The 25,122-nt window shown below is 39.2% G+C and overlaps 2 protein-coding genes and 1 long non-coding RNA gene across 4 annotated transcripts; all 3 read left to right on the forward strand.

Moving 5' to 3' along the window:
* Window positions 1-4,964, forward strand: LOC133740327 (laccase-15-like). Its single transcript, XM_062168267.1, has 7 exons — window positions 1-189; window positions 330-481; window positions 593-837; window positions 1,818-1,943; window positions 3,396-3,984; window positions 4,180-4,532; window positions 4,659-4,964. Exons 1-7 carry the CDS (start codon window positions 94-96, stop codon window positions 4,796-4,798), a joined length of 1,701 nt encoding a protein of 566 aa, XP_062024251.1. The 5' UTR covers window positions 1-93; the 3' UTR covers window positions 4,799-4,964.
* A 12,611-nt stretch (window positions 4,965-17,575) lies between these two features.
* Window positions 17,576-18,976, forward strand: LOC133735830 (uncharacterized). 2 transcript variants are annotated; one of them, XR_009859278.1, is made up of 4 exons: window positions 17,576-17,914; window positions 18,108-18,189; window positions 18,496-18,625; window positions 18,729-18,976. It is a non-coding gene; the product is annotated as an uncharacterized LOC133735830 (long non-coding RNA). The 2 variants fall into 2 exon arrangements; XR_009859277.1 differs by having other exon boundaries at window positions 17,576-17,909.
* Window positions 18,977-19,084: 108 nt separating this feature from the next.
* LOC133737492 (very-long-chain aldehyde decarbonylase CER1-like) lies at window positions 19,085-20,790 on the forward strand. Its single transcript, XM_062165030.1, has 6 exons — window positions 19,085-19,284; window positions 19,401-19,473; window positions 19,694-19,894; window positions 19,992-20,087; window positions 20,325-20,498; window positions 20,614-20,790. The coding sequence occupies exons 1-6, from the start codon at window positions 19,085-19,087 to the stop codon at window positions 20,788-20,790; spliced, it is 921 nt and encodes a 306-aa protein (XP_062021014.1).
* Window positions 20,791-25,122: the final 4,332 nt, after the last annotated feature.

The following is a 25,122-nucleotide window of genomic DNA, read 5'->3' on the forward strand; positions in this document are numbered from 1 at the left end:
GCAAATATCACAGAGGATCACAATCGAGGGCGACCTGAGGGACACAATTCCAAGTAAAAGGAAATTTTCAGACAAACTTCTGAAAATAAGAAAATGGCCGGGTTTAACAAAATGGGTTGCATCTTGACTGCTTTTCTAGGGTTTATGTTTCTGCAACTTTGCAGCGCTACCCGTTATTATGATTGGGTTGTAAGTACTTTGCATGCTCATCGACTCTACTGCAGTATCTTTTCTTTTTCATCTTATATCTTCTTGTGAATACTAATTAACGTCCTGCATGGGATTTTGGGTTTTACTCTCATACTGTGTTTGTCTATGATAATCTGCAGCTGAAAGAAAAAAAATTTACAAGGCTTTGCAGCACGAAGAGCATCTTAACAGTGAATGGGGGTTTTCCGGGGCCAGCCATTCAAGTTCACAAAGGAGAAACTATTTACGTCAACATCCGCAACCAAGGATTATATGGTGTCACCATTCATTGGTAACCATCATTCGATCTGTTTTCATAAGCAAGTTTACCTTCGAAAGCCAGATTTTTCTATACATGATCAACTAGACTCAACCTTGTTTCCTTCTTCATGGTACTTTGTAGGCACGGAGTGAAGCAGCCGAGAAATCCATGGTCGGATGGACCTGAGAACATAACTCAGTGCCCGATTCAACCGGGATCTAACTTTACCTACGAGGTTGTATTTTCCAGTGAAGAAGGAACATTATGGTGGCACGCTCATAGTGATTGGACACGTGCTACTGTTCATGGCGCCATGGTTGTATTACCGGCTGCCGGCACGACATATCCATTTGCAACTCCATATGCACAGCAAACAATTATTTTAGGTAGGTAATTAATCTATCGTTTTAAAATTTTATGTGTTAACTCATTCCAGGGCCCACTAATATTTTTCAATACTGCTGTTTGTTCGTCGTCACTCTATCATCAATTCATCACCTCTATTAGTCTATTTGTAATTTTGTATACGTTATGACTTATGAGAGAGAGAGAGAGAGAGAGAGATAATTATTGCAGAACAAAAGTACTAGCTAGCTAGCTCGGTAGCTCCATTTTGTGAAGACTCTCTCCTTTCCTTCTTTTTTTTTTCCCCCTCATTTTCCCACTTCACCCTATAGAAAATTAAAAATATATTTAGTCGCAACAATGTCCATTGCTCGACACTTCATTTTTTTTATTAAGTATATCAGTCATGAAAAGAATGATGTAAAATACACTATCCCCCAAATACTGTTATGATCACATGGCGGTATTTTGTTTTCTGCCCCAAATATTGTTATGACATATAACGGTATATATGACCATATAGCGGTATTTTGTTTTCAGCCAACCGAAATTTGTAAAGAATTGCAAATAGACTACAGATTCAAAAAATATTTCAGTGTATAGATTCTTATTTTAATAACAAAATTGTATGATTGTAGAAGAATTTTGAAAAAAAAAATGAAAGAATAATAGGTGAAACAAGGACAAGATCGTGTTGAGATAATGGTTAAATAACAACCTTGACGTTAAGCTTTGCGTGTCGAGACTTCTAGACACACTTTCACTTGTCATTCAGTTTGCTTTATTAATTGGTGTTATTTTTCTTGGTTGGGTTGTCATGATCACAGCCAGCAGTTGATTTAGGGTTTAATATATTATAACTGTCCTTTTCATTGTTTCCGCATATTCCAACACACAAGAAAAAACGAAAAAAATGCATCTCATGGAATCATGGATCGAATTGAACAGTTGTAGTATTGGGGTTTTGCTAATTAACGAGGGCCTGATTCTGATTCTTGTTGTTTGTGTTGGGATGGTGCAGCTTCATGGTTTAAGGCAGATGTGATGGAAGTAATTACCTCTGCACTCGCAACCGGTGCAGATCCAAACACCTCTGATGCCTTCACAATCAATGGACAGCCTGGGGACTTATACAGTTGCTCCAAGGGTAATTATAATAAACCAAGTCATTAAGTGATCAAAAATCTAATGTTCATATTCATACAGTTGAAAAAGCAAACTGACGGTGTTTTTCTAGCTTAATTGATCGAGTTGACTAGAGCTATTATGGCAATGGATAGCACTGCTTAATTCTGTGTAGACTTTCGGCTATGATAATATAAACAAATCACATGAAAACGATGATTTACAAAGTATTTAACTCCGTCTTTACTTGAGTTGACGTCGATTGACATTTATACTGTTAAAAACTAAATTTTTACTGCTCATAAGCTAGATTAAATGCATAACTTCTGTCTAGATCAATGATCAAGTCCCATGACAGTTCCACAAGTAAATTAAAAGACTGTGTTTTTTTTTTTGGACAAGTTGGAACACTGAGTTAACTACAAATAGGGATGTATTACACTTGCTTAATTCCAATCATTGATTTATTTAGATTTCACTTCAAAAATTGTCACTAAAAAGTTTGACTAAAAAAATTGCTATCATTGCTAAAGATTAAGTCAAATTTTAGTTAAATTAGCTAAAAAAGGTCTTTAGCATATTCTTTATTTTGGCTCCATAGCTATTTTGGAGAGCATGTTCAGTTTTTTATATATTTAACAGCTGCACTAGATTCCTAAGTAGCTTTTTATTATAATTTTTAACTATCTCGCTCCTAAATATAGAGAGAGAGAGATGAATCTCTCTATAATTTCAAACATTCATTTTAAGTTATTTTATGTAATTTATAAATACATTTAAACCGTTTAATCTTCATTTAAAAATAATATAAATTAAAAAAAAAACTAAAATAGAGAGCACTGATGCAGACATATTTCTAAAGTTGCTCAGCAATACGTATGTATCACTTATATCTATTTTTGCTAGTTTTGAATTTATAAATGTATTTATAAATTACACACAACAACTTAAAACAAATGTTTTAAATTAACAAAAATAAAGAGTCTCATCTCGTTCTTTATATTTAGGAGTTATATAATTAAAAGTTAAAATAGAGAGACTTAAGAGTCTGTTGTAGTTGCTAAAATAGATAAAAAGTTAAGCATGCTCTCCGACCCAAGAATTATAGTATGCTATAAATTATTTAACATTGTGTTTTTTTTTTTTTGAAAGGATTTAACATTGTGTTTACTTGAGTTGATATCGATCGACATTTATACTGCTCAAATTTAAATTTTACTGCTTATAGCTTTGAGCTAGATTCAATGCATAAATCATGTAATCAATGATCAAGTCCAAAAGATGTTGATCAATTATTGATTTCTTTAGATTTCTCTTTGAAAATTATACTCTCTTTTTTGGTTTTTAAAAGAGAATCTAATAACAAATTGGTAAACATATCGATATGTATGTTCGTAGTGTTTGATAAGTTCACAGTATCATTATATTTGTTTGCAACGACTAACGTATTCTCGATCATGTCACCAATCCGCAGCATCAACATACCGTTTGTTGGTTGACTACGGCAAGACCTATATGCTACGCATAATCAACGCTATCATGAACGAAGAACAGTTTTTCGCCATTGCCAACCACAACCTCACAGTGGTCACCCAAGACGCGTCCTACATAAAACCCATCACCACCCCGTACATCATGATAACTCCAGGCCAAACTATGGACGTTTTGGTCACCACAAACCAGCCTCGCAGCCATTACTACATGGCTTCAACTGCTTACAATGACGGCGATGTTCCATATCACAACGGCACAACCACGGCCATTCTTCAATATCGAGGAAACTATTCCACCCCATCAACCACTCCGTTACCCAACCTTCCTATCCATAATGACACAACAGCTGCTGACAACTTCACCGCCCGTGTGAAGTCTTTGGCCAGCAAGGCACACCCCATCAGTGTTCCGACAAACATCACCACCAGGATCTACATGACTGTTTCTATCAATGAACGGATTTGTGCTAACGCTTCTTGTGCCGGGCCGAATAATAATGCCATTGCTGCTAGCTTAAACAACATCAGTTTTGATACTCCCTCCATTGATATACTACAAGCTTATTATAGGTACGTACGCATATGCATGCATAATATATCATATCTCTCATAACAATTAATATTGACAAAATGTTTTAACGTTTACGAAGCACATGAACTTTTAATCAAATTAGTATGTGATTCTTTATAGGTTTGGGGTTTGGCATTGTTGTAAACCATATTTATTAACACTGTGGCTTATTGCTTGTCATGATCGATTTGCAGGGGAATAAATGGAGTTTTTCAGGGCAACTTCCCATCCAACCCGCCTCTTTTTTTCAATTTCACCGGAGAAGTGGTAAACAGTACCAAATATCCGACCTTCGCAACCAAAGTAAAGTTCCTCAAATATGGTGAAGGAGTTGAAATAATCTTCCAAGGGACCAACCTCGTTGCTCCTGAGAACCATCCAATGCATCTCCATGGTTTTAGTTTTTATTTGGTTGGAACAGGTTACGGGAATTTTAACAAAGCCACCTCACCTAAAACATACAATTTGGTTGATCCACCAGAAGTCAACACCATTGGCGTTCCAAAGAACGGATGGGCTACCATCAGATTCGTAGCTGATAATCCTGGTAAGTGTATGATTTTTTGGTCAATGTGTGTGTGAACAAATTTGCTGATGCTAGCTTGTACTTGAGAACTACAACATTATGCATATCAGGTTAACTAAGTATGAACATATTGATGATGATTTTCAGGAGTATGGTTTATGCATTGTCATTTGGAAAGGCATGCCAGTTGGGGAATGGACACTGTGTTCATAGTAAGGAATGGAAACACGGAAGAGTCGAAGCTTCGCCCACCACCTGCCAATATGCCTCCTTGCTCCAAGTCTTAGATTTTGGAATTTTATTTTGCTTCCTCTAAATAAATTCAGATATTTATTTCGACTTGATTTGTAATAATAAATAATTGTTCTTTTTATTCCTACTTCAATTTGCGTGGAAAGCTTGCTATTTTGTAAGGAATTTTACGTGGAAAGCTTGCTTGGATTTTTGCAGCTACCTAAGTTTCCAATTTCAAGCGCAACTTGGCAATTTAGCATCCAATTCTAGTAAAAAAGATTTTCAAAAGGAATTTATCTTCCATTCTTTTTTTTCTTTTTTGAGAAAGGAAAATTTCATTTCAATAATCTCCAAAACCAGATCCCAAAATTCTCAATCAAATTATTATAGTGTCGACCTTTCTTCGGCTTATAGAGAGAGGTGCTCGAGACGCTCTCATATTTGCAACTAAAGAAGTTGAGGCCATGCCCATTAAGGGGATGTATTGTATATGGAATTAGTGGAAGTTTTAAAGAAATCTATGGAATTTAAGGGTGTGTCCTGTAACGTTTTGCAAAACAATTTTTAAAAAACTGTTTTATAAAACAAAAATGGGAAATTAAATTATGTATTTTCTGGATTTGAAAATGTGTTCGGTGGCTAAATTTCAAAATACTTTTTTGAAAATGAAAAATAGAAAACGGGTCTGGTATATAAACAAAAAGCAAAAGCATACCAGGAGCAGTAGTGTCAGAACCGATGCGGGCAGGAGAAGCCGCCTTTGCTTCTGTCTTGCTACCTGGTTTTTGGTATTAACACAGGAGTAAATTCCAAGCAGTGACATAAAATCTAACATAAATCGACATGTTTTTTGACAGCAAAGTATGAATCGATCATGCCCAGTTATTGTGAAACAAGAATAGCAAAGAACAATTCAAGATTTAGGGGAAGAATATCATACCTAGAGCAGTAGATTCCAGATGAAGCTCTGTTTCCTGAAGAAGATGAACACGACTTAGATGGATTGTCAAAGAACAATGAATCGATAAATATATAGAGTCTTTGAGCCGAAAATTGCCGCGCTCTCATCCCGCGCGCGCTGCATTCTTTTACGGAAAAAAGATCCCGCTCTTCTCTTCCTCGCATCAGTATCCCGCGTTTCACAAATTTAGGATTATGTTTTCAGAAAAAGAAGGAAACGCTGATATATCGTTTTGGAAAAGATAGACTAAAATTGATTTTGTATTTAAGATAGAGTTTTCATTGAATTAGGAATCTAATGCACCAAACGCGATCTCGGGCTGTTTTTGAATTTGCAAAATAGAAAACAGTATTTAAAAAGGGTACAGAACGCGCCCTAAAAGGCTGGGTGTATTCAATATAGACTTTTAACAGTCCATGAAAGTCTTGAGGTATTCAATTAGGATTTTTAAAGACTTCATGAATTCCACCAAAATCTAGGGGTATTTAATTAGGACTTTTAAAAATGAATAAAAGTACAGAGGTATTCAAAATATCATTCATACTTATGGAATTAGAAAATCATGGATAATCATGGACTTTGTAGTGTTAACTATACATAACAAACTCCAATAATTTTCTAGCCTCCAGACCAAAGATTTCAAAAAGTCTATCAAAGTTTCCTCTTCAAAAAAAAAAAAAAAGGTCTATCAAAGTTATTCTCTCTACGCACAAAGAAGTTTGTCCTTCATCATCTCTCTTTCTTAATTTTTTGTCTTTTCTCTAATTTTTTATGATATCAACTTTTTTTGATACCCAACATGTTCATTGTAGTTGTTGAATGTAGGCCTGGGCTCGGGTCGAGCCGGGCCCGAAATTTGGTGAGACCGAGACCGAGCACGAAGTATTCGGTTCGGGCCGGTTCGGGCTTTTTCAAGAAAGGAAACCGACAGAAACCGACCACATTCGGGTCGGTTAGGTCTTTCGGGCTTTTCGGGCCTAATGTGCAAAGTTACAAAAATTCAGTCAGAGGTAAGGTTCGAACCCCCGACCACTTGCACCAAATCCTTGCTCCCAACCACTGGAGCATGAGACGTTCTCTGAACATATTGTTCGACGTTTATATTTATTTGTCCTACGCGGTAGAAATAAAACAAAATAAAAGGCTCTGCCCTCTTTTTACTTTCTACTCTCTCTTTCTTTTCTGGTCTTCTACTCTTCTTCGACACTTTCTTCTTCTTCTTCTTCTTCTTCTGTAGTCCTATACTTCTATTCATATATTCTTCTTTTTTTTTTTTTTTGCCTTCCTTCCTCCTTTTTTCTTTTCTAGTCTTCTTTTACACTTCTTATTCTTCTTCTTCTTCTGCAGTTCTATTCATACATTCTTTTTTTTATATTTTTTTTCTCCCTTCCTCCTCAATCCCCATTATGCAGTTCATCGACGGCGGGTTGGATGGAGGGGAGAGTGAAGAGGGGCTCGGTTAGGAGGAGTGAGGATTGGGCAGGGTTGACCCGGAGGACTTGGGTGAAGACTGAAGAGGTGCCCAGATCTCTAGATCTCACTATTCTGCTGCTGATTGGAGTCTATAACAGGTTTGGAGTTTCAGGCTTTCAACCAAAACTGCTAACAGGTTTGCCGTTTGGGGTTGAATCGGTGATAATGGGGCTGTGTTTTCAGAAATTGGGTGTACATACCTCCAACAATATGGAGTATTTGCTATCTTACCAAGCATAAGTAACACCCTCTTTGGGACACCCACAAGCCATGGTGAGGCCCAACCGGTACTTGCATCTTGTAGCCCTATGTTCAAGCTACGCTACGGTATCCGGAAGTCGCAAATCCGTCGCCTGGAAGCCACCTTTCCGGCCTTGCCAAGTTGCCTCCACAATATGCTTTTCTAGACTAGAATAGTAACTTTGAGTCCCACATCTAAGAAAATGTAAATGAGGGAGCCTCCTTCCCACTTACTCAACATCCCATTACATCTTTTGTAATCTCTTTGGGCCGCAAGGCCCGAACACACTAGTTAAACATTCAAGTGGACGTAGTTTCCCGCTAAGGCGGGAAATGAACCACTATACTTCTTGTGTCGTTCTCTCTCTCTCTCTCTCTAAAGCTAACTAGAGACCCCCTCGGTCACTAACGTTAACATTGGCGCAGTCTGTGGGAAGGCAACACAAAGGCTTCGTCACCTACCACGAACTTCGACCCGAAAGTGTCAAGTCAACGCTCGTTCAACATCAAATTAGGGCCAGTCAACGCCCGTCAACGTTTGGTCAACGCCGAACAAAGCTTGGTCAACGCTGGTCAAAGAAGGGTCAACGCTGAACCTCCAAAAAAAAAAAAAAAGAATTTGAAAAATTGGCGGCAAACTTCTCTGGACACCCAGAGATTTGCTCTGGGCACCCAACCACTTCCGCCAGAACTCCTCCTCCGCTGGGAACCATCTCCGCCAGGTGTCTCCGCTGCAAGCTCGCTTGGCCACACCGCTTCGCTGCAGAGCTCCGCTGCAGCTACCTCCACTGTACTCCTCCGCCGAACTGGTGCCCCGCCGAACTGGAGCCTCCGCTTAACTCGGCGTCTCCGCCACACTTTGAGCATCCGCCGAACTCTTCAGCCACCGCCGGACTCTTCGGTCTCCACTGGACTCTTGAGTCTCCGCCGGACTCTTGAGTCTCCGCCGGACTCTTGAGATTTGCTCTGGGCACCCAACCACTTCCGCCAGAACTCCTCCTCCGCTGGGAACCATCTCCGCCAGGTGTCTCCGCTGCAAGCTCGCTTGGCCACACCGCTTCGCTGCAGAGCTCCGCTGCAGCTACCTCCACTGTACTCCTCCGCCGAACTGGTGCCCCGCCGAACTGGAGCCTCCGCTTAACTCGGCGTCTCCGCCACACTTTGAGCATCCGCCGAACTCTTCAGCCACCGCCGGACTCTTCGGTCTCCACCGGACTCTTGAGTCTCCGCCGGACTCTTGAGTCTCCGCCGGACTCTTGAGTCTCCGCCGGACTCTTGAGCACCAGCGGCAAAACCTCCGCCCACCAAGACAATCTCCGCTTGGCAACCTCCGACCAAGCTCCTCCGCCGAGTCATCCTCCGCCGGCCAAAGGCTCCGCTCCGCTAATGAAACCCGCTCCGCCAAGCCTTTCCTTGGTCCATCAAGCATCACCCTCTAGGCATCAATTGAGCCTGCAATTCTTCAAGCTGCTGAAGCCGTAAACGAGGTCATCATCAGCGGTATGCGCCGAGCGCTAGCATCAAACCTGCAGTTGATCTGGCCACCCATGGTCGGCGATCACCATTTTTTTCAACATCAATTACCCAGCCGAGTTTCAATCCCTGGACGAGCTTCAATTTCAAGGCGGAACATCAGTCTATCGGTCACCCAGAAATATGCTCTGGGCACCCAGCAGACATCTCGGCTCGTTGCTCAACCTCCGCCAAGAGAGCACCGCCAGACTGTACACCGCCAGACTGTACACAATAGGCGTCAGGCGTCAAGCCACTCAGCATTACTTTCGTCAAACAAGCTCCACTAGCCACCTCCGCTGGTCAGGCCTCCGAGCTCCGCTCCACTGGCCAAGCTCCGCCGAGCATCACCGCTGGTCAAACTCCATCACCACCGCCCAACTTCCTCCGCTGGCACCATCTCCGCTCGATCAGCGGTAACCCAGCACCGCCAAGCTTTTTCCAACAAAGCAACATCAGCGGCAACCCAGCACCGCCGGGCTTTTTCTGCTAAGTGCCATCAGCGGCAACCGCTAAACAAAACCTCCGCCAAGAACCGATGTTCTTTAAGCACCGCCGACCAAAGGCTCCGCTCCGCTGGCCCAATACTCCGGTCCCCCAGCCTCACCACCGCTGGCCAGGCACTCCTGGCAATACACCGCTACCAGGTCTTGGGCCATCTCTCTCACTTTGCTGAAAGCCGGCCACCACCATCGATCATCATCTACTCTGGGCACCATATTTGCTCTCCCACAAACACCCATTCAATTATCTGAAACTTATGCTCCCAAACTAGACCATGGTATCGAGGAATCACCGAGCCCAGACACATTTCCAGTAAACGTAGACAGATGCTAAACCGGACACCCATATATAGATGAAGTCCCTCATCCCAGAAGCATGTATCAACTCCATGGTATATATGCCTCCATCATCCATTAATACTAAGCACTAGCTTTTCTCCGAGAAACCCTGCAGGCTTGTGTTCTTCACCGAGAACAGAGATTTCATCAACAAATTGATTCGAGCATCAACTTTAAAGCTAAGTTCCCCTCCATCTCTACTTCCCCATTTACTGATATTTCATACTGATGCGAGGACTGCATACTTCTGCTCTTAATCTATCTGCTAGTGATATATATACACGTAGAATTGTGAACAACACATGCCTCTATTCTACACAGCCAAGCTATTATTTGTGAATATAATACATAGCTCTAGGCCTCTAGTGCCACCTATCAAATGGCATGACATACTCGACACTTGGTCTACCTGTGCACTTGCCATAAACACTTATCCCACTGCACATCATGGTATGCTGCAATAAGAGGCATAATTAAGTTGCAAGTGGCTGTACCCATCCATATGTTATTCATATATGCCTTGATTTCTTTTAGCTCAAAAGCATGCACGCATGAAACTTATTTTATATAATACTAAGCCCTGTGCTTATCCCTAGTCATGAATGAGTTGTTAGTTTACTATGGTACCACGTATCAACGTAATACAATTTGACTGCTAGCTCATGCACATGTAATTTACATGTTAAAATCACATTGATGGGAAGCTTTAGCAAATTACCATTTGCTGCACCTAAGCTTTACACTCCTTACAATTATACCTTCTCTATTAATTATACCATGGGCACATATAATTAAACTTGGCTTATTTTTCTATACGCCTGCACACGGCCATAGCTTAATTGCTAGATACATGCTACCATGCTCATAATACTATGAACACGTTCAAATATGCTTTGCTTATTTCTCCCATACAATTGAGCTGTTCACTCCATACTTCGAAATTCATGGTAGAAGCCCACAAATGAAACAACATTGCTTATACACTTTGCTTACAATTTTATCAAAGTCCATATGCAAATCATTATTGTTGATTTTACAAATCCACCATATTAATCATCTATTTTGTTTCAAGGAAATTCAACTATTTCTACCAAGCATTCAACCGCAACTACTAGTAGACGTAAATTACCGGAACACTTTAATCCGCTAAAGCAATGGAGCGTCATGTTTGGACAACTCCAACATGATTTGGGTACTTCCATCAATTCCAACTCCAACTCGCTTCAAATCGGCATAAGATAAGTAACTATATCTTATCTTTTACGCTCCTACAACTAGAGCTATTGTCATGCCTATGCCATGCTTTATATCTCAATGATCCTTAAGCATGTTCACAAAATACAACATGTTATTAGCAACTTTACTACAAGTACATGCTATACACATATGCCATGCTACTACTTAATTGCAACCCAATTAAATAAACATGGGACACTCAAACAAAATATTATTACTTGCTCTATGTGTTTGTCATTTTTTCATGCAGATATAAACTTTACGAGTCTATGGTCTATGACCAACCGCCAAGCGGTAAGGCAACGCCTCATAATGACAATGACCGCTACGCGGCATTGCAGTCAAGTTTCTCCTCCGAGAAATAGTAAAGGGACTAGTTAACACAGCCTACGGCAGCCATTGATCCGGCAGTTAACCCCGACGCTTGGGTACCAAAGATTGGGCTCGCTACCCAACACCCTCTGCTCCGCGCAGCTCCCCTCATCAAACAATTTTCTGACCATCCGGAGGCCTATAGCCAGGAGTGGGGGACTCCTCGCAGGGCCTAGCAGGGGCCCACCCGAAAGGGCAAAAGCGTTCGCTCCAACCAATTCTAGATGGACGACGCACTCGCACTAATTATGCTTGATATACGGCACAAAGCTACGCTTTGGTATCAACCCGCAAGAACACTCTCCTTGACTGGGGACTTCGGGGACTTGTACATACAGCCCAACATAATTAGCAACGGTCACGCTCATGCCACAAGGCATCACCTCGAGCTACCCGTTAATGCCTCAGCGGCACAACCACCGAGCTTTCACGCTCTCGCCTCAGCGGCAACCGCTGAGCTTTCGCATCGCCGAGCTTTCGCGCTCGTGCCTCAGCGGCATCGCCGAGCTTTTCGCGCTCGTGCCTCAGCGGCACCGCCGAGCTTTTCGTGCTTGTGCCTCAGCGGCACCCGGCACCACCGAACTTTTCGCGCTCGTGCCTCGGCGGCACCGCCAAGCTTTCGCGCTCGTGCCTCAGCGGCATCGCCGAGCTTTTCGCGCTCGTGCCTCAGCGGCACCGCCGAACTTTTCGCGCTCACACCTTCGCGGCACCCACGAGCTTCCGCTCACGAGCATACCGCTAATGCCTTCGCGGCACCCTTGAGCTTCCGCTCACGAGCTTCCCGCTCATGCCTTCGCGGCACCCTTGAGCTTCCGCTCACGAGCTTACCGCTCATGCCTTCGCGGCACCCCCGAGCTTCCCGCTCATGCCTTCCCGGCACCCTGGAGCTTCTGCTCACGAGCTTCCCGCTCATGCCTTCCCGGCAACCCACGAGCTTCCGCTCATGCCTTCCCGGCAACCCACGAGCTTCCGCTCATGCCTCCCCGGCAACCCTTGAGTTTCCGCTCATGCCTCCCCGGCATCCCGAGCTTTCGCTCATGCCTTCCCGGCAACCCCCGAGCTTCCGCTCATGCCTCCCCGGCATCCCGAGCTTTCGCTCATGCCTTCCCGGCAACCCCCGAGCTTCCGCTCATGCCTCCCGGGCAACCCACGAGCTTCCCGCTCATGCCTTCCCGGCAACCCCCGAGCTTCCGCTCATGCCTCCCCGGCAACCCACGAGCTTCCCGCTCATGCCTTCCCGGCACCCCGAGCTTTCGCTCATGCCTTCCCGGCAACCCACGAGCTTTCGCTCATGCCTTCCCGGCAACCCACGAGCTTTCGCTCATGCCTTCCCGGCAACCCACGAGCTTCCCGCTCATGCCTTCCCGGGAACCCTTGAGCTTCCGTTCATGCCTTCCCGGCAACCCCGAGTTTCCCGGTCACGAGCTCCCCGCTCATGCCTTCCCGGCTATCCTCGAGCTTTACGCTCATGTCTACTCGACACACCACACGTTAATGGAACATTGAATTTTTCTACCATTTGTCGTTTACCGACTGCGACAAATCAAATTCTTTTCGCGTTCCATTAATACGAGCGAAAACCAAACAGACACAACCGTACGCGCGGTCATCGTTCATGAGTTACAAATGCATACCTTCGCGGCACTCATGCAACTTACATCTCACGAGCGTAACCCCGTCAAACTCGACCTCGTTCGTCTCCTTGCGCGCGTAACACATTTATCATATGTAATCCATATGCTCACACGACCATGTATCACGCACCTCATACATTCGTATATGCCAACGCATATCAATGCAACAAGCATTCTACATATGCCTATTTTTTGTCTTTGTTGTGCAGGTTAACGAGTTCCTTCTTGCTTACGGAGTTCGGGGACTTGTAGGGGCTCCGTACCGCCTGGTTAATTATGCTTGGTGACATCATGTGTATAACTCCCCAACCAAGAAGCTCCTCTTACTCGGGGACTTTGGGGACTTGTACATACCTCCAACAATATGGAGTATTTGCTATCTCACCAAGCATAAGTAACACCCTCTTTGGGATACCCACAAGCCATGGTGAGGCCCAACCGCTACTTGCATCTTGTAGCCCTATGTTCAAGCTACGCTACGGTATCCGGAAGTCGCAAATCCGTCGCCGGGATGCCACCTTTCCGGCCTTGCCAAGTTGCCTCCACAATATGCTTTTCTAGACTAGAATAGTAACTTCGAGTCCCACATCTAAGAAAATGTAAATGAGGGAGTCTCCTTCCCCTATAAAAGGAGACTCCTTCCCACTTACTCAACATCCCATTACATCTTTTGTAATCTCTTTGGGCCGCAAGGCCCGAACACACTAGTTAAACATTCAAGTGGACGTAGTTTCCCGCTAAGGCGAGAAATGAACCACTATACTTCTTGTGTCGTTCTCTCTCTCTCTCTCTCTAAAGCTAACTAGAGACCCCCTCGGTCACTAACGTTAACATTGGGGAAGAACAAGGGCTGAATGGCTGATTGGCTGAGATGTTTTTGAGAGAGACAGAGGCTGAGACTGTCAAAGGAGGAAAATCGGGCCTAATCGGGCTTCGGTCTCTGCACATTTGAGACCCGAGACCGAACCGAGAAAATATATTCAGGTCGGGCCCTAGACAGAACCGATATTTTCAAAGTCAAAACCGAACCGAATCGGGCTTTTTTCGGTTTTTCGGGTCGGGTTTTCAGTTTTTCGGGTCTGGACGCCCACCCCTAGTTGAATGTGATTTTTTTTTTTGTTTTTTTTTTTTCAATTGTGATACTTCGAACCCTAATAGCAATAAAAATGATTTATGAAACCCTAAAACTCAAATATTGTGGTCTAACCCTAAGACCTTGAACCATACTAAATTTTATCTTATTAATTAATTATTCTCATCAATTTGAATTTATATTATGGTTCAAAAAAAGGTTGAACAATTGAATTTCAATTGATTGATTATAGATCAAGACATTGATCAATATTGCTACAATATATGTTAATCGGCGAAAACAAAATTGATGAGAATAATTAACCATAAACATCAAGTGATCTATATTGTATATTTATGTTGTTGGGAGATTAGGAATGAGAACAAACTTGCTAGACAGACTAACAATAATTATTTGAGTCAATTTCTATTAGAAGATACTGGAGCATTGAAGAGACAACAAGTTATTATTTTGTTTTGTGTTTGGGATGCATTTGTTTTTTGTTTTTTGTTTTTTTTTTTTTTTTCATATTTTGTACATCCTAGGAAATCTGTAGAAGTCATTTATAATAAAGTATATAGATTTTCATGAATCAATAAAAGTCTGTTGCTAAAATCAATGGTTTTAAGAAATCCATAACAGTCTATCAACTTTTTAAAGAGTCTGTGGACTTTTCAAAAAGTCTGTCATTTAAAAAAAATTTGCACAAATCCAAATACAATACACCCCCCTTAGCCAAAGCAAGGCTTTGTCTACTCGGATTTGGGCTCAGACTTAGACCTAAACCATGATCCAAGCTACTTCCTCAGCCATACACATTGAACTATCAGGACAAATTGCCACATCTCTTAGTTAAGATTTGAAGTTGTCCCAACCAAACCAAATGTAAAAATTTGGAACCAACTTAGTTGAAATAGGGTTTTGACATATATTGAGATAAGCTAAGGTTGTTTGAACCGAAAGTGTGATCCACACTTACATCCTCAATCCTATATGCGTTTAATTATGGGTTGATAATTTCCCCTAAAGACGTTGCACCACCCGATTACAGCCTATCTATGTATACATGCCTACTAGCAAGGTCAAAAAACCATAAGAACACCTTTTACGTACCCTCCAAAGGTTGTTAGATGTGAGAAATTTTTTAAAAACCAAATGAAAATGAGGAAGTGGCCCTAGGGATACACACTAAAAACTTTCCTACAAAAAAATTCTCACCTATGTTTGGCACTCCTTGCCTGTAACTAGACTGAAATAAATTACTTGGATAAAAAGTTTGGGAGAGGATCCTCTCCTAACCTTCTTATCGTCCTAACCTACCTAACATTTTAACACCAAACTGACATGTGCCAAACTTATATTCAATGGCTCATATGATTTCGCAATATATATATATATATATATATATATAAAATTTTTTTTTTTCAATCAGTGCGGCTAAAACACACACTCTCTCTCTATACATCCACTTCGAATTGCTTCGAATTGCTCCGATTCGCTTCACATCCTTGACCCTCCAAATTGCTCTGTGCCGCTGACAAGAAATTGCTGCTAAATGGAAAGGAGGCGTCGACGCTTTGATTGGTTTTGGTTTGGGGGATCTCTGGTCTAAGATTCGAGATCCTTCAATTTGTTAGATTACTTTTGGTTGATTTTTTTTCTTTGTCTGGGCTTATTCTTCTTCCCTCGAATTTGGGGATCTGCATCTTGAAGCTGCAGGTCAATGTTCAAGCCTTCCATTCTAGGTAAATATGCAAATTGCACTTTTGGTTGATTTTTTTTCTTTGTCTGGGCTTATTCTTCTTCCCTCGAATATGGGGATCTGCATCTTGAAGCTGCAGGTCAATGTTCAAGCCTTCCATTCTAGGCAAATATGCAAATGGAAGCACTTTTTGATTTTACATTGCAAAATTAGCCCCCTTTTGATCTGGGATAACTCTAATCAACAATTCGTCATGAGGTGTTGTCATGCAGAATTTGTATTTTGTTTTAGTTGCGTTATTGTTGTTTACTCTGATTGTAATTGTTGGGCTTCCCATATGATAGTCGTCATAATTCTATCTTAATTCTAGGTTTGCCATGTCAAGATGCGATTATTATATGTAGTTGGCAGGTCTTATTTTCCTTGGTCTTATGGTCTGTATTCTGTAGGCAAATTTACAAGGGAAATTTACAAACACAATATTTTTACAGAAACTGCATATATGTGAACTAGTTTTGTTCATATGGTGTGATCATTGTATCAAGTACTTCAGCCAAATAATATTTCTAAAGCTAATTGTGTCATTGAGACTTGATGGTGGCAGGGAGAGAACTGGAAGAGCTCAGAGATTTGTTTGGCCAAGCAGCATATCACTGTTTGAACTTGAAGAAACCAGAAGGAAGACAATTACTAGCTAGCATTCTTAATGAATCGAGGAGACTGTAATTGTTATAAAAGAGTGTCTGTACAATTGCCTTCTCCTTTTGGGAAATGTATAATGCAGAATTCTTTTGGGAAACCAATTTGTATAATGCCCAGTTCTTTTGGAATACCAATTTGTGTTAGTTTGTGTATAATGCAGAATTCTTTGGGAAACCAATTTGTATAATGCATAGTGATTTTGGGATACCAAATTGTGTTAGTTTGTGTAATGCAGAATTCTTCTGGGAAACCAACTTGTAATGCAGAATTCTTTGGGAAACCAATTTGTATAATGTAGAGTTATTTTGGGATACCAACTTGTGTTAGTTTGTGTAATGCAGAATTCTTTTAGGAAACCAACTTTGTAATGCAGAATTCAATGCAATTAAGCACAACCAAACATAGAACCTTCATGATTAATACTTATGAAATGGATCTGATTTATCTTATTCCTGAATGGACCATATATATATATATATATATATATATATATATATATATATATATATATATATATTAATATTAATAATAACAGTTGTTACAGGGAACATGACCAGTTGCCCATCTGGAAATACAAAACCATAAAAGTACCAGCTGCAAACTTTAAATCTTATATATCAATATCTTCATCCTCAAAGACGTCACTATGCCAAAAAACCCTTCAGACGACAGACATGTTGGTTTCTGTCGTCTGATATATTTTAACGACAGACAGTGTAAAAACTGTCGTCTGAATATGCAACATACCATACAAAGATGGTCTTGAGAATTAAGTTTGTTTTCAAACAACAGTTATCTGTCGTCTAGTCAAAGGAGATAAATTGATTTCGTTTTGGGTCGTAGCTTCTTTTTTTTGTTTGTATTCAGACGACAGATATATGTTGTGTCGTCAAAGGAGTAAATTGGCTTTGGATTTTTTTTTTCCTGTTTTTTTTTTTGGCACAACATGAAGGGATTTAGTTTTTTGTTTTTGGCAAATAAGGGATTTAGTTTGGAACACTTTATGACATTCTCTCCCCGACTTTACGAAAACTAAAACCTAAACCGCGGCTCAGCTGAAACCATTCCAACTTTAATTTCTTGCTCCGTCCATTCCAACTGATGAAAATCCAAATCGAAACACCCTAATCAGAACCCAGATCGAAACACCCTAATCAGAACCTCATACTCCGTCCATTCCCCATCTCTCTTCGACAGACGAAGAAATCCTCATTCCACATCTGGGTCTTTGTTTCAAACCTAAATCGCGAAATCATCCAAACCTCTTTGCAAATTTCATGGGTCTCAATCAGTAGCTCTTTATCTATCACTACTACAGTAGGTCGTCATCTTTTCCATAGTCTTCTTCCGCTGCTCTTAAGTGGATTTGCTATTTCCAAGCCTCTGAGTTATTGCCACTTTGAGTACGCAAAGTTCTGGTAAGGTACCGAGTTCCCAATTCTCTATTGTTTAAGTAATTGCTTTGAATCTCTTTCTGGGTTGTTTATCTCTTTATTCATGATTTGGGTTGGGTATTTTGATTTCGTGTTTACTCCATCTTCGTTTTAGGTTTTGTTATATTTCATTACTGTTCTTTTTGTTTGGGAATTGATATTGACTTTACAATTAATATCTAGAGATGACTTGATTGTTGAGAACTGGTGACCAAGCTTGGAAAAATGAAGTAGTTTGTGAGATCAATTTTGAACTTGCATCTTGGTAAGTCTTCTCTTTCGATTTTGCTTATTTGTGGAAGAACTATTATGTTTTTTGGTTTTGGTGGTTGGGTATGTCAATTGGGTTTCGATTTGGAATTGAAAAATCTTGGCAAAATCTCTTGTTTGATGATATATTGTATGTCAATCGATAGCCTTGAATGATTAATTGGTATTGTCTCTCAAATATCTCGATATGAATGGAGCTTACCTTTAATTTGCTCAGATGTTGATTGATTATTTTGATATATAATAAATACAACAACTATTCTTTACGGGCTCTGCTATACTTTGTATTGTGATTTTGCAGTGATCAAGATGATTGTGAGGTTGTGAGGAAAGTAGGGGGAGGAAAATACAACAAGGTCTTTGAAGGTATTAATCTCAATACCAATGAGCGATGCATAATCAAAATCCTCAAGCCTGTGAAGAAGAAGAAGGTAAAAGATTAGGGTTTTGGGGTCTAGTTCTTAATTGATTCAATTGCGAAAGTCGAGTCTTTATGGTCTATGAAGGTTGATCTTTGTGGGGGTGTTTATGCAGATTAAGAGGGAGATTAAGACATTTGAACACAGAGGCATGTTCTTGGAAGACATTTGTTTGGATTCTTGAAATGTGATCCCTTCTTTTGGATTTTTGTATTTAAAACTCTTCATAAGATAATTGCAACAACATTAGTCAACTCTTTTTTGTCTATATTTTAGATAATATACATTTATATTCTAGCTTATCATTGAATGAACCATTCTCGATCTGTAATTTGGATGAAATAAACATCCCGAGTTCTTGTATACTTGTAGGAGTTACCTGTTGCTTTTGTTACATTCAAGTCTCGGTTGGGTGCAGCATTAGTCTCCCAATCTCAGCAGCATACAGATCCTCTTCTTTGGATAACTGACATGGCTCCAGAACCGAGGGATGTATCTTGGAGAAATCTGGTGATACCATACAGAGTTTTGCCACTTTGCAGGCTAGGTGTCATTGTTGCAGCCTCTCTTCTTACAATTTTCTTTGCAATCCCAGTCACTGCTGTCCAAGGTATAGCCAAGTTTGAGAAACTGAAAAAATGGTTTCCTCCAGCCATGGCTTTACAGTTGATGTAAGACTTATCTTGATTATAAAACTAGAACTTTGATACATCAAACTGTGACCTATTTAGTTAAGCTCACTTATGTCCTTAAACTTCTTGACCTACTGTGTTGTATATGTCCTTAGACTTCCCTATTTGAATGGAAGTAGATTCAACATCAGTGATGACACAATTAATGGTACCTGTATGTGTGCGTGTGTGTGTGCGCGTCATATGTGAGTAACCATGTACATAGGTGTATATATGTGGGTAAAGTTTTAATAATAAAGACAGAGATCAGCGGGTCCGAAGAACTAATAGTGTCATTAAAATCTTGACGGTGTTAAGTGATCAAATTAGAGCCATCCTAGTATATATATGAATCTCTATGTGATTCATCGATATTGATTGATCTCTTTTTTCGTATATCTCATTGCAGGGTGAGGGGTTCAATAATTATGGTGGTATATATGTCCAGAGGAATCCACGGCTGAAAGTCAAGGTGGTGGATGGGAGTAGCTTGGCTGTGGCCGTCATCCTTAACAGCATTCCGAAAGGGACAACCCAGGTTCTCCTTACAGGCAACCTCACAAAGGTTGCTTATGCCCTTGCCTTTTCTTGGTGCCAAAGAGATATCCAGGTATATGTCAATTACATATTCATGTATATGACTTCATATTTCTATTCCTATATGTTTTCTGACCTGATGAGATCGATATTGGATAAATTTTTTTCAGGTAGTTACATTACAGCAGGCTGAGTATTTGAAGCTCACCAAATCATTAAATGGTACAGAGGGTAAGGTGGTTCATGACAGAAGCTATGCTCAAAAGGTAAGGAAAATTTGGCTCTCTATACCAGCTTTCTTATTGTTTCTATCTATCATATGCTATGGATATTTAACAACCATAACAAATTAATTGAAGAAATATATTTCTGTTTAACAATTTTTTAGGTAGAAAATAGGGATTTCTATTTTTCTAGGGTTTACGGTTTAGAGCTACACAGAAAACTTGTTCTCTTCAAATTACTTTTTTTGATACTTAATTTGCAGTGGAATTTCAATGCAGATTTGGTTGGTGGGAGATGGGTTGAGTAAAAAAGAACAGTTGAGTGCACCAAAAGGAACAAGTTTTGTTCCTTTCTCTCAATTTCCACCAAAACAGTTGCGCAGAGACTGCCTCTACCACTACACACCAGCAATGAAGATCCCCAAGTCTCTTGAGAATGTTTACTCTTGTGAGGTGGGTAATTAGTAACCAAAAAAGAATTTTCTATAATGTTTCTTCATCCATTATTAGTTTGTTATTTACTTAGTAGGTAATTGGTTAACTAAAGCTTATATATTGTGACAATCAGAACTGGTTGCCAAGGAGGGTGATGAGTGCGTCGCGTATAGCAGGAATAGTGCATGCATTGGAAGGTTGGAATGAGCACGAGTGTGGTCACACCATGTCCAGCATTGACAAAGTTTGGCAAGCAACTCTTCGACATGGCTTTCAGCCTCTAGTCTCCAAAGAGGCAAAGATTGATTAGTCACCTCTTCAAGAAAGCATTACCCAATTATGATTTATGTTCTGACTACGCCTTGTTTTTATTTTGATATTATTTGAGTTTATGTTCAGCTGTACTGTGCTTGGTAGTACATGATTTGCAGTGGATATGTTAGTGATTTCCAGTTATTTGATGAATATATGGTACCATTTTCTAAATGAATGGTATTGGTATATATTGTGGTTTATGTATATTTCCAGGTTCTGGTATGGCACATTGAAGCCAAATTCTGTGGTTTTAAACCAAATCACAAAATATAAAAATGTGGAACAATTGAACGTCCAACAACAGAATTCAAGCAAAATACTATTGTCTGAAACAAGAAGATTCAACAGACAAAAATAAAATTCTATAGTCTTAGTCTCATTCCCACGACAGAATATTGTGATGTATGATACTTTCTCACAACATACGTAACAATGAAACATCAACTATCTCCATATTCAGACGACATATAAATGTCTTTTTAAACAACATCAAACAATAGAATGTTATTAAAGTCTGTTGCTAAAGTTAAACAACAACAACATTTGACTGTCGTCTGATATCATATTTAACCACATATACTACCATTTTATGCATATCTGAGCAACATTCAGACGACAGATATATTTTTGGTGACTGTCGTCTGAGTCACCTTCTGACGTCGGGCATTGACTGTCGTCTGAACACCAATCAGATATCAGCTTAATAGACGACAGATTTTCTTCATATCAGACGACAGTCAAAGTCTGTCGTCTGAAGGGTTTTTTGGCATAGTGCGTGTTCCCTGGGAGCTCTCCATAAGCCTTCAGCAGCCTAGCCACTTAAGGTTTGCAGAATCAACATAGCCCTCTCCTCTTACAAAAAATAAGACATAATGCTGCACAATTGCCCTCTCCTCTTAAAAAAAAAAAACATAATGCTGCACAAATGCCCTCTTCCATTCTTGCAAAACAAAACAGAAGGTTATACAATTGCAGAAGCCTCTTACAAAAACGAAGCAGAAGCCTGCACAACCTGCTAAGAACAAACCATAGAGGACATATTCACATAAATTACAGAAAATGAAAGACCATAGTATCATATAAATTTCAGAAACAACAGAAAATGAATGATCCAAATCAAGCTCATTCAAGAAGAAGGTGCAGACTTGGACAATCAAAAGCTGTATTTGATGTGTGATATTGGCACGGCTCAATCAAATAACAGAATGAGGAAAGAGCTGATTTTTGATTGAACCGCACCAATATCTCATGTTAAAGCAAGCTCCCTCCATTTTTGTACCTGAGAATACTTTTATAGTTACAATAAAAACAAGCACATATACACAAACGCACATATATATTCTACTCCTACCTCAGAGTAGATATACATGATCAAAGCACATATAGAAGCATCGAAGGGGTTTGAAGTGATAATTGATTTGCCTCAAAGAAACAATGAGAGAGATATACACATACACCATAAAAGTACCAGCTGCAAACTTTAAATACACCATAAAAGTACCAGCTGCAAACTTTACACATACATATACACATACACCATAAAAGTACCAGCTGCAAACTTTAAATCTTATCAATATCTGCAGAAACAACAACAATAAATGACAGAATATTAATATACCTGACTAAGTGAAGATGCACAAAAGTCTTGTTCCAGAAATTGATCTGCATTACTTGTTATAACAGAAGCATCATTCTCTGCATTGTTTGTTAGATCAAGAGTAGCATTGTCTTCATTACATGTTGGATCAAAAGTCACATTGTATACACCATTCATTGGATCAGGAGTAACCTGAATTATAAAAATCAAAGAATGATATCTGTAAATAAATTTAAACAAACTAATAAGGAAGTAGTTTTATAGAAGTAAGAAGGATTAATTTCAATTTACCCCCCTGAGGTTTGGGGGTGTCATCATTTCACCCCTCTACTTTCAATTTTGAATTTTTACCCCCTAAACTTTTCAATTTCAATCAGCCGTGTCCAATTTCTCCTATTCCGTCCAAATTGGACGTTAACTTTGACTTTTGAGGGGTAAAATGGTCATTTCACTATAAAAAAATAAAAAATAAAAAATAAAAAATAAAAAATAAAAAATAAAAAATATAAATATATTTTTTTTTTTTCTGTTTTTTTTTTTTTTCTTCTGTTTCTTCATTTTTTTTTTTGTCTTCAACCTATACACCAAAAGTTGTAATAGGTTTATAAAAACAAAAAAAATACTCTAGATGGTTGAAAGCCACTCGCTGGTCTATGATATTTGTGATATATCTCCGATAAAGTGAAGAATTTTAGGATATATCCCCAATAAAGTGAAGAAATATCTGTAAAAAACAATTTTACACTTTATCTATAAATAAATATCTGTAAAAAAAATGATTTTACACACTCGCTGGTCTACGATATTTGTGATATATCTCTGATAAAGTGAGAATTTTAGGATATATCCCCAATAAAGTGAAGAAATATCTGTAAAAAATAATTTTACACTTTATCTGTAAATAAATATCTGTAAAAAATGATTTTACACAGATATTTCTTCACTTTATTGGGGATATATAGATATTTACAGATAAATTGTAAAATCATTTTTTACAGATATTGCTTCACTTTATTGGGGATATATCCTAAAATTCTTCACTTTATTGGAGATATATCACAAATATCGTAGACCAAAAATGATTTTACACAGATATTTCTTCACTTTATTGGGGATATACAGATAAAGTATAAAATTATTTTTTGCAGATATTTCTGCACTTTATTGGGATATATCCTAAAATTCTTCACTTTATCGGAGATATATCACAAATATCGTAAACCAGCGAGTAGCTTTTAACCACCTAGAGTATTTTTTTTGTATTTATAAACCTATTATAACTTGTGGTGTATAGGTTGAAGACAAAATAAAAAAAAAAAAAAAAAATGAAGAAACAGAAAAAAAAAAAAAAAAAAAAAAAAAAAAAAAAAAAAAAAAAAGAAGAAGAAGAAGAAACAGAAAAAAAAAGAAGGAATTTTTTATTTTATTCTATTATTCTTTGTGGCCTTGAAATGACCATTTTACCCCTCAAAAGTCAAAGTTAACATCCAATTTGGCCGGAATTGGAGAAATTGGACACGGCTGATTGAAATTGGAAAGTTTAGGGAATCAAAATTTTAAATTGAAAGTAGAGGGGGTGAAATGATGACACCCCCAAACCTCAGGGGGGTAAACTGAAATTAATCCAAATAAGAATACCTCCATTGCTTTTTTACTGGGTTGCCTCTGTTTTTTATTTTTGTTCATGCTTATCTCTACTTGACTCTTGATTCTCCGTTTTCTTCCTTTAAATGTTTCATTTTTCTTTAGACCTTTTGCATTCACCACATTACCATCTACATTGAGTTGTCCAGTAGGAGTGGATTGAGTTGTATGACTGTTCTCATCCACATTAGCATTCATTTCAGATCGTAGCAATTCTTCAACTTCTTTTGCTAACTTCTCTACATTTTTCATGACTAATTTGTATGCTTTTTCATTTTCAGAAGCCCTGCTTGATATTCTAATGTAGGTGGAACATAAAGATCTGTACCAAGAGGCTTGTTGCAACTTAGGGTCTGGTTGAATTTCACGCCCATGCATGTCTTGAACACTTTCAGCTCGAGCTTTTTTGGTCCATCTTTTTAAGATATAATGCTTAGGAATTTCTTTGATTTGCATCACTTCTCTAACACTACACCAAAAATTCAATCAGACAACACATATCAGACGACAGCAAACATTTTAACTGTCGTCTGAAATAATCAGACGACAGCAAGAAATATTATGTCGTCTAAGTTTTCGAATCCAACATCAGTTTTTTCTTGGCTCTTGTGCAAAAGCATTTTAGACAATGGTTGATTTTTTTGATGTTGTCTGAATGAGTTAATTCAGACAACAGTTATTATGTGATGTTGTCCAAGGTTCATTTATACAATGGTTTATTTTTGCTGTTGTCTGATTATTATTCAGTCAGACAACAGTTTTTTATTTATTTTAGGAGTCTGTTGTCTGATATCTTTTAAGTCAATGCTTGCTGAAAGATGTTGTTTGATTGTTTTGATTCACACAACAGTTTTTAGTTTTCTGTTGTGTCACTCTCTTTCAAACAATGTATTTGAGTTGATGTTGTCTGAGTTTTAGGGCTCAATATGCTGGCGCCCTAGAATTGGCTTTTAAGACTTGGTTAAATTTTCAAATTTTACTTCCCTCCCTTCGACCAAATTTTGGTGAAATGTTAGAGCAATATATAAAGGAAAGAGAACCCGAAACTTCTTTTCTCCTTCTTCCTCTCTCTTTCTCTCTCTCTCT

Source organism: Rosa rugosa, chromosome 3, assembly GCF_958449725.1.
Source record: "Rosa rugosa chromosome 3, drRosRugo1.1, whole genome shotgun sequence".
NCBI lineage: Eukaryota > Viridiplantae > Streptophyta > Magnoliopsida > Rosales > Rosaceae > Rosa > Rosa rugosa.

Coding starts and splice junctions, on each gene's coding strand:
- LOC133737492 (XM_062165030.1), top strand. CDS start 19,085: ATGGCTCCAGAACCGAGGGATGTATCTTGGAGAAATCTGGTGATACCA. Junction 19,895..19,991: donor GGTGCCAAAGAGATATCCAG/GTATATGTCAAT, acceptor AATTTTTTTCAG/GTAGTTACATTACAGCAGGC. Junction 20,499..20,613: donor AGAATGTTTACTCTTGTGAG/GTGGGTAATTAG, acceptor TGTGACAATCAG/AACTGGTTGCCAAGGAGGGT.
- LOC133740327 (XM_062168267.1), top strand. CDS start 94: ATGGCCGGGTTTAACAAAATGGGTTGCATCTTGACTGCTTTTCTAGGG. Junction 482..592: donor TATGGTGTCACCATTCATTG/GTAACCATCATT, acceptor GGTACTTTGTAG/GCACGGAGTGAAGCAGCCGA. Junction 838..1,817: donor ACAGCAAACAATTATTTTAG/GTAGGTAATTAA, acceptor GGGATGGTGCAG/CTTCATGGTTTAAGGCAGAT.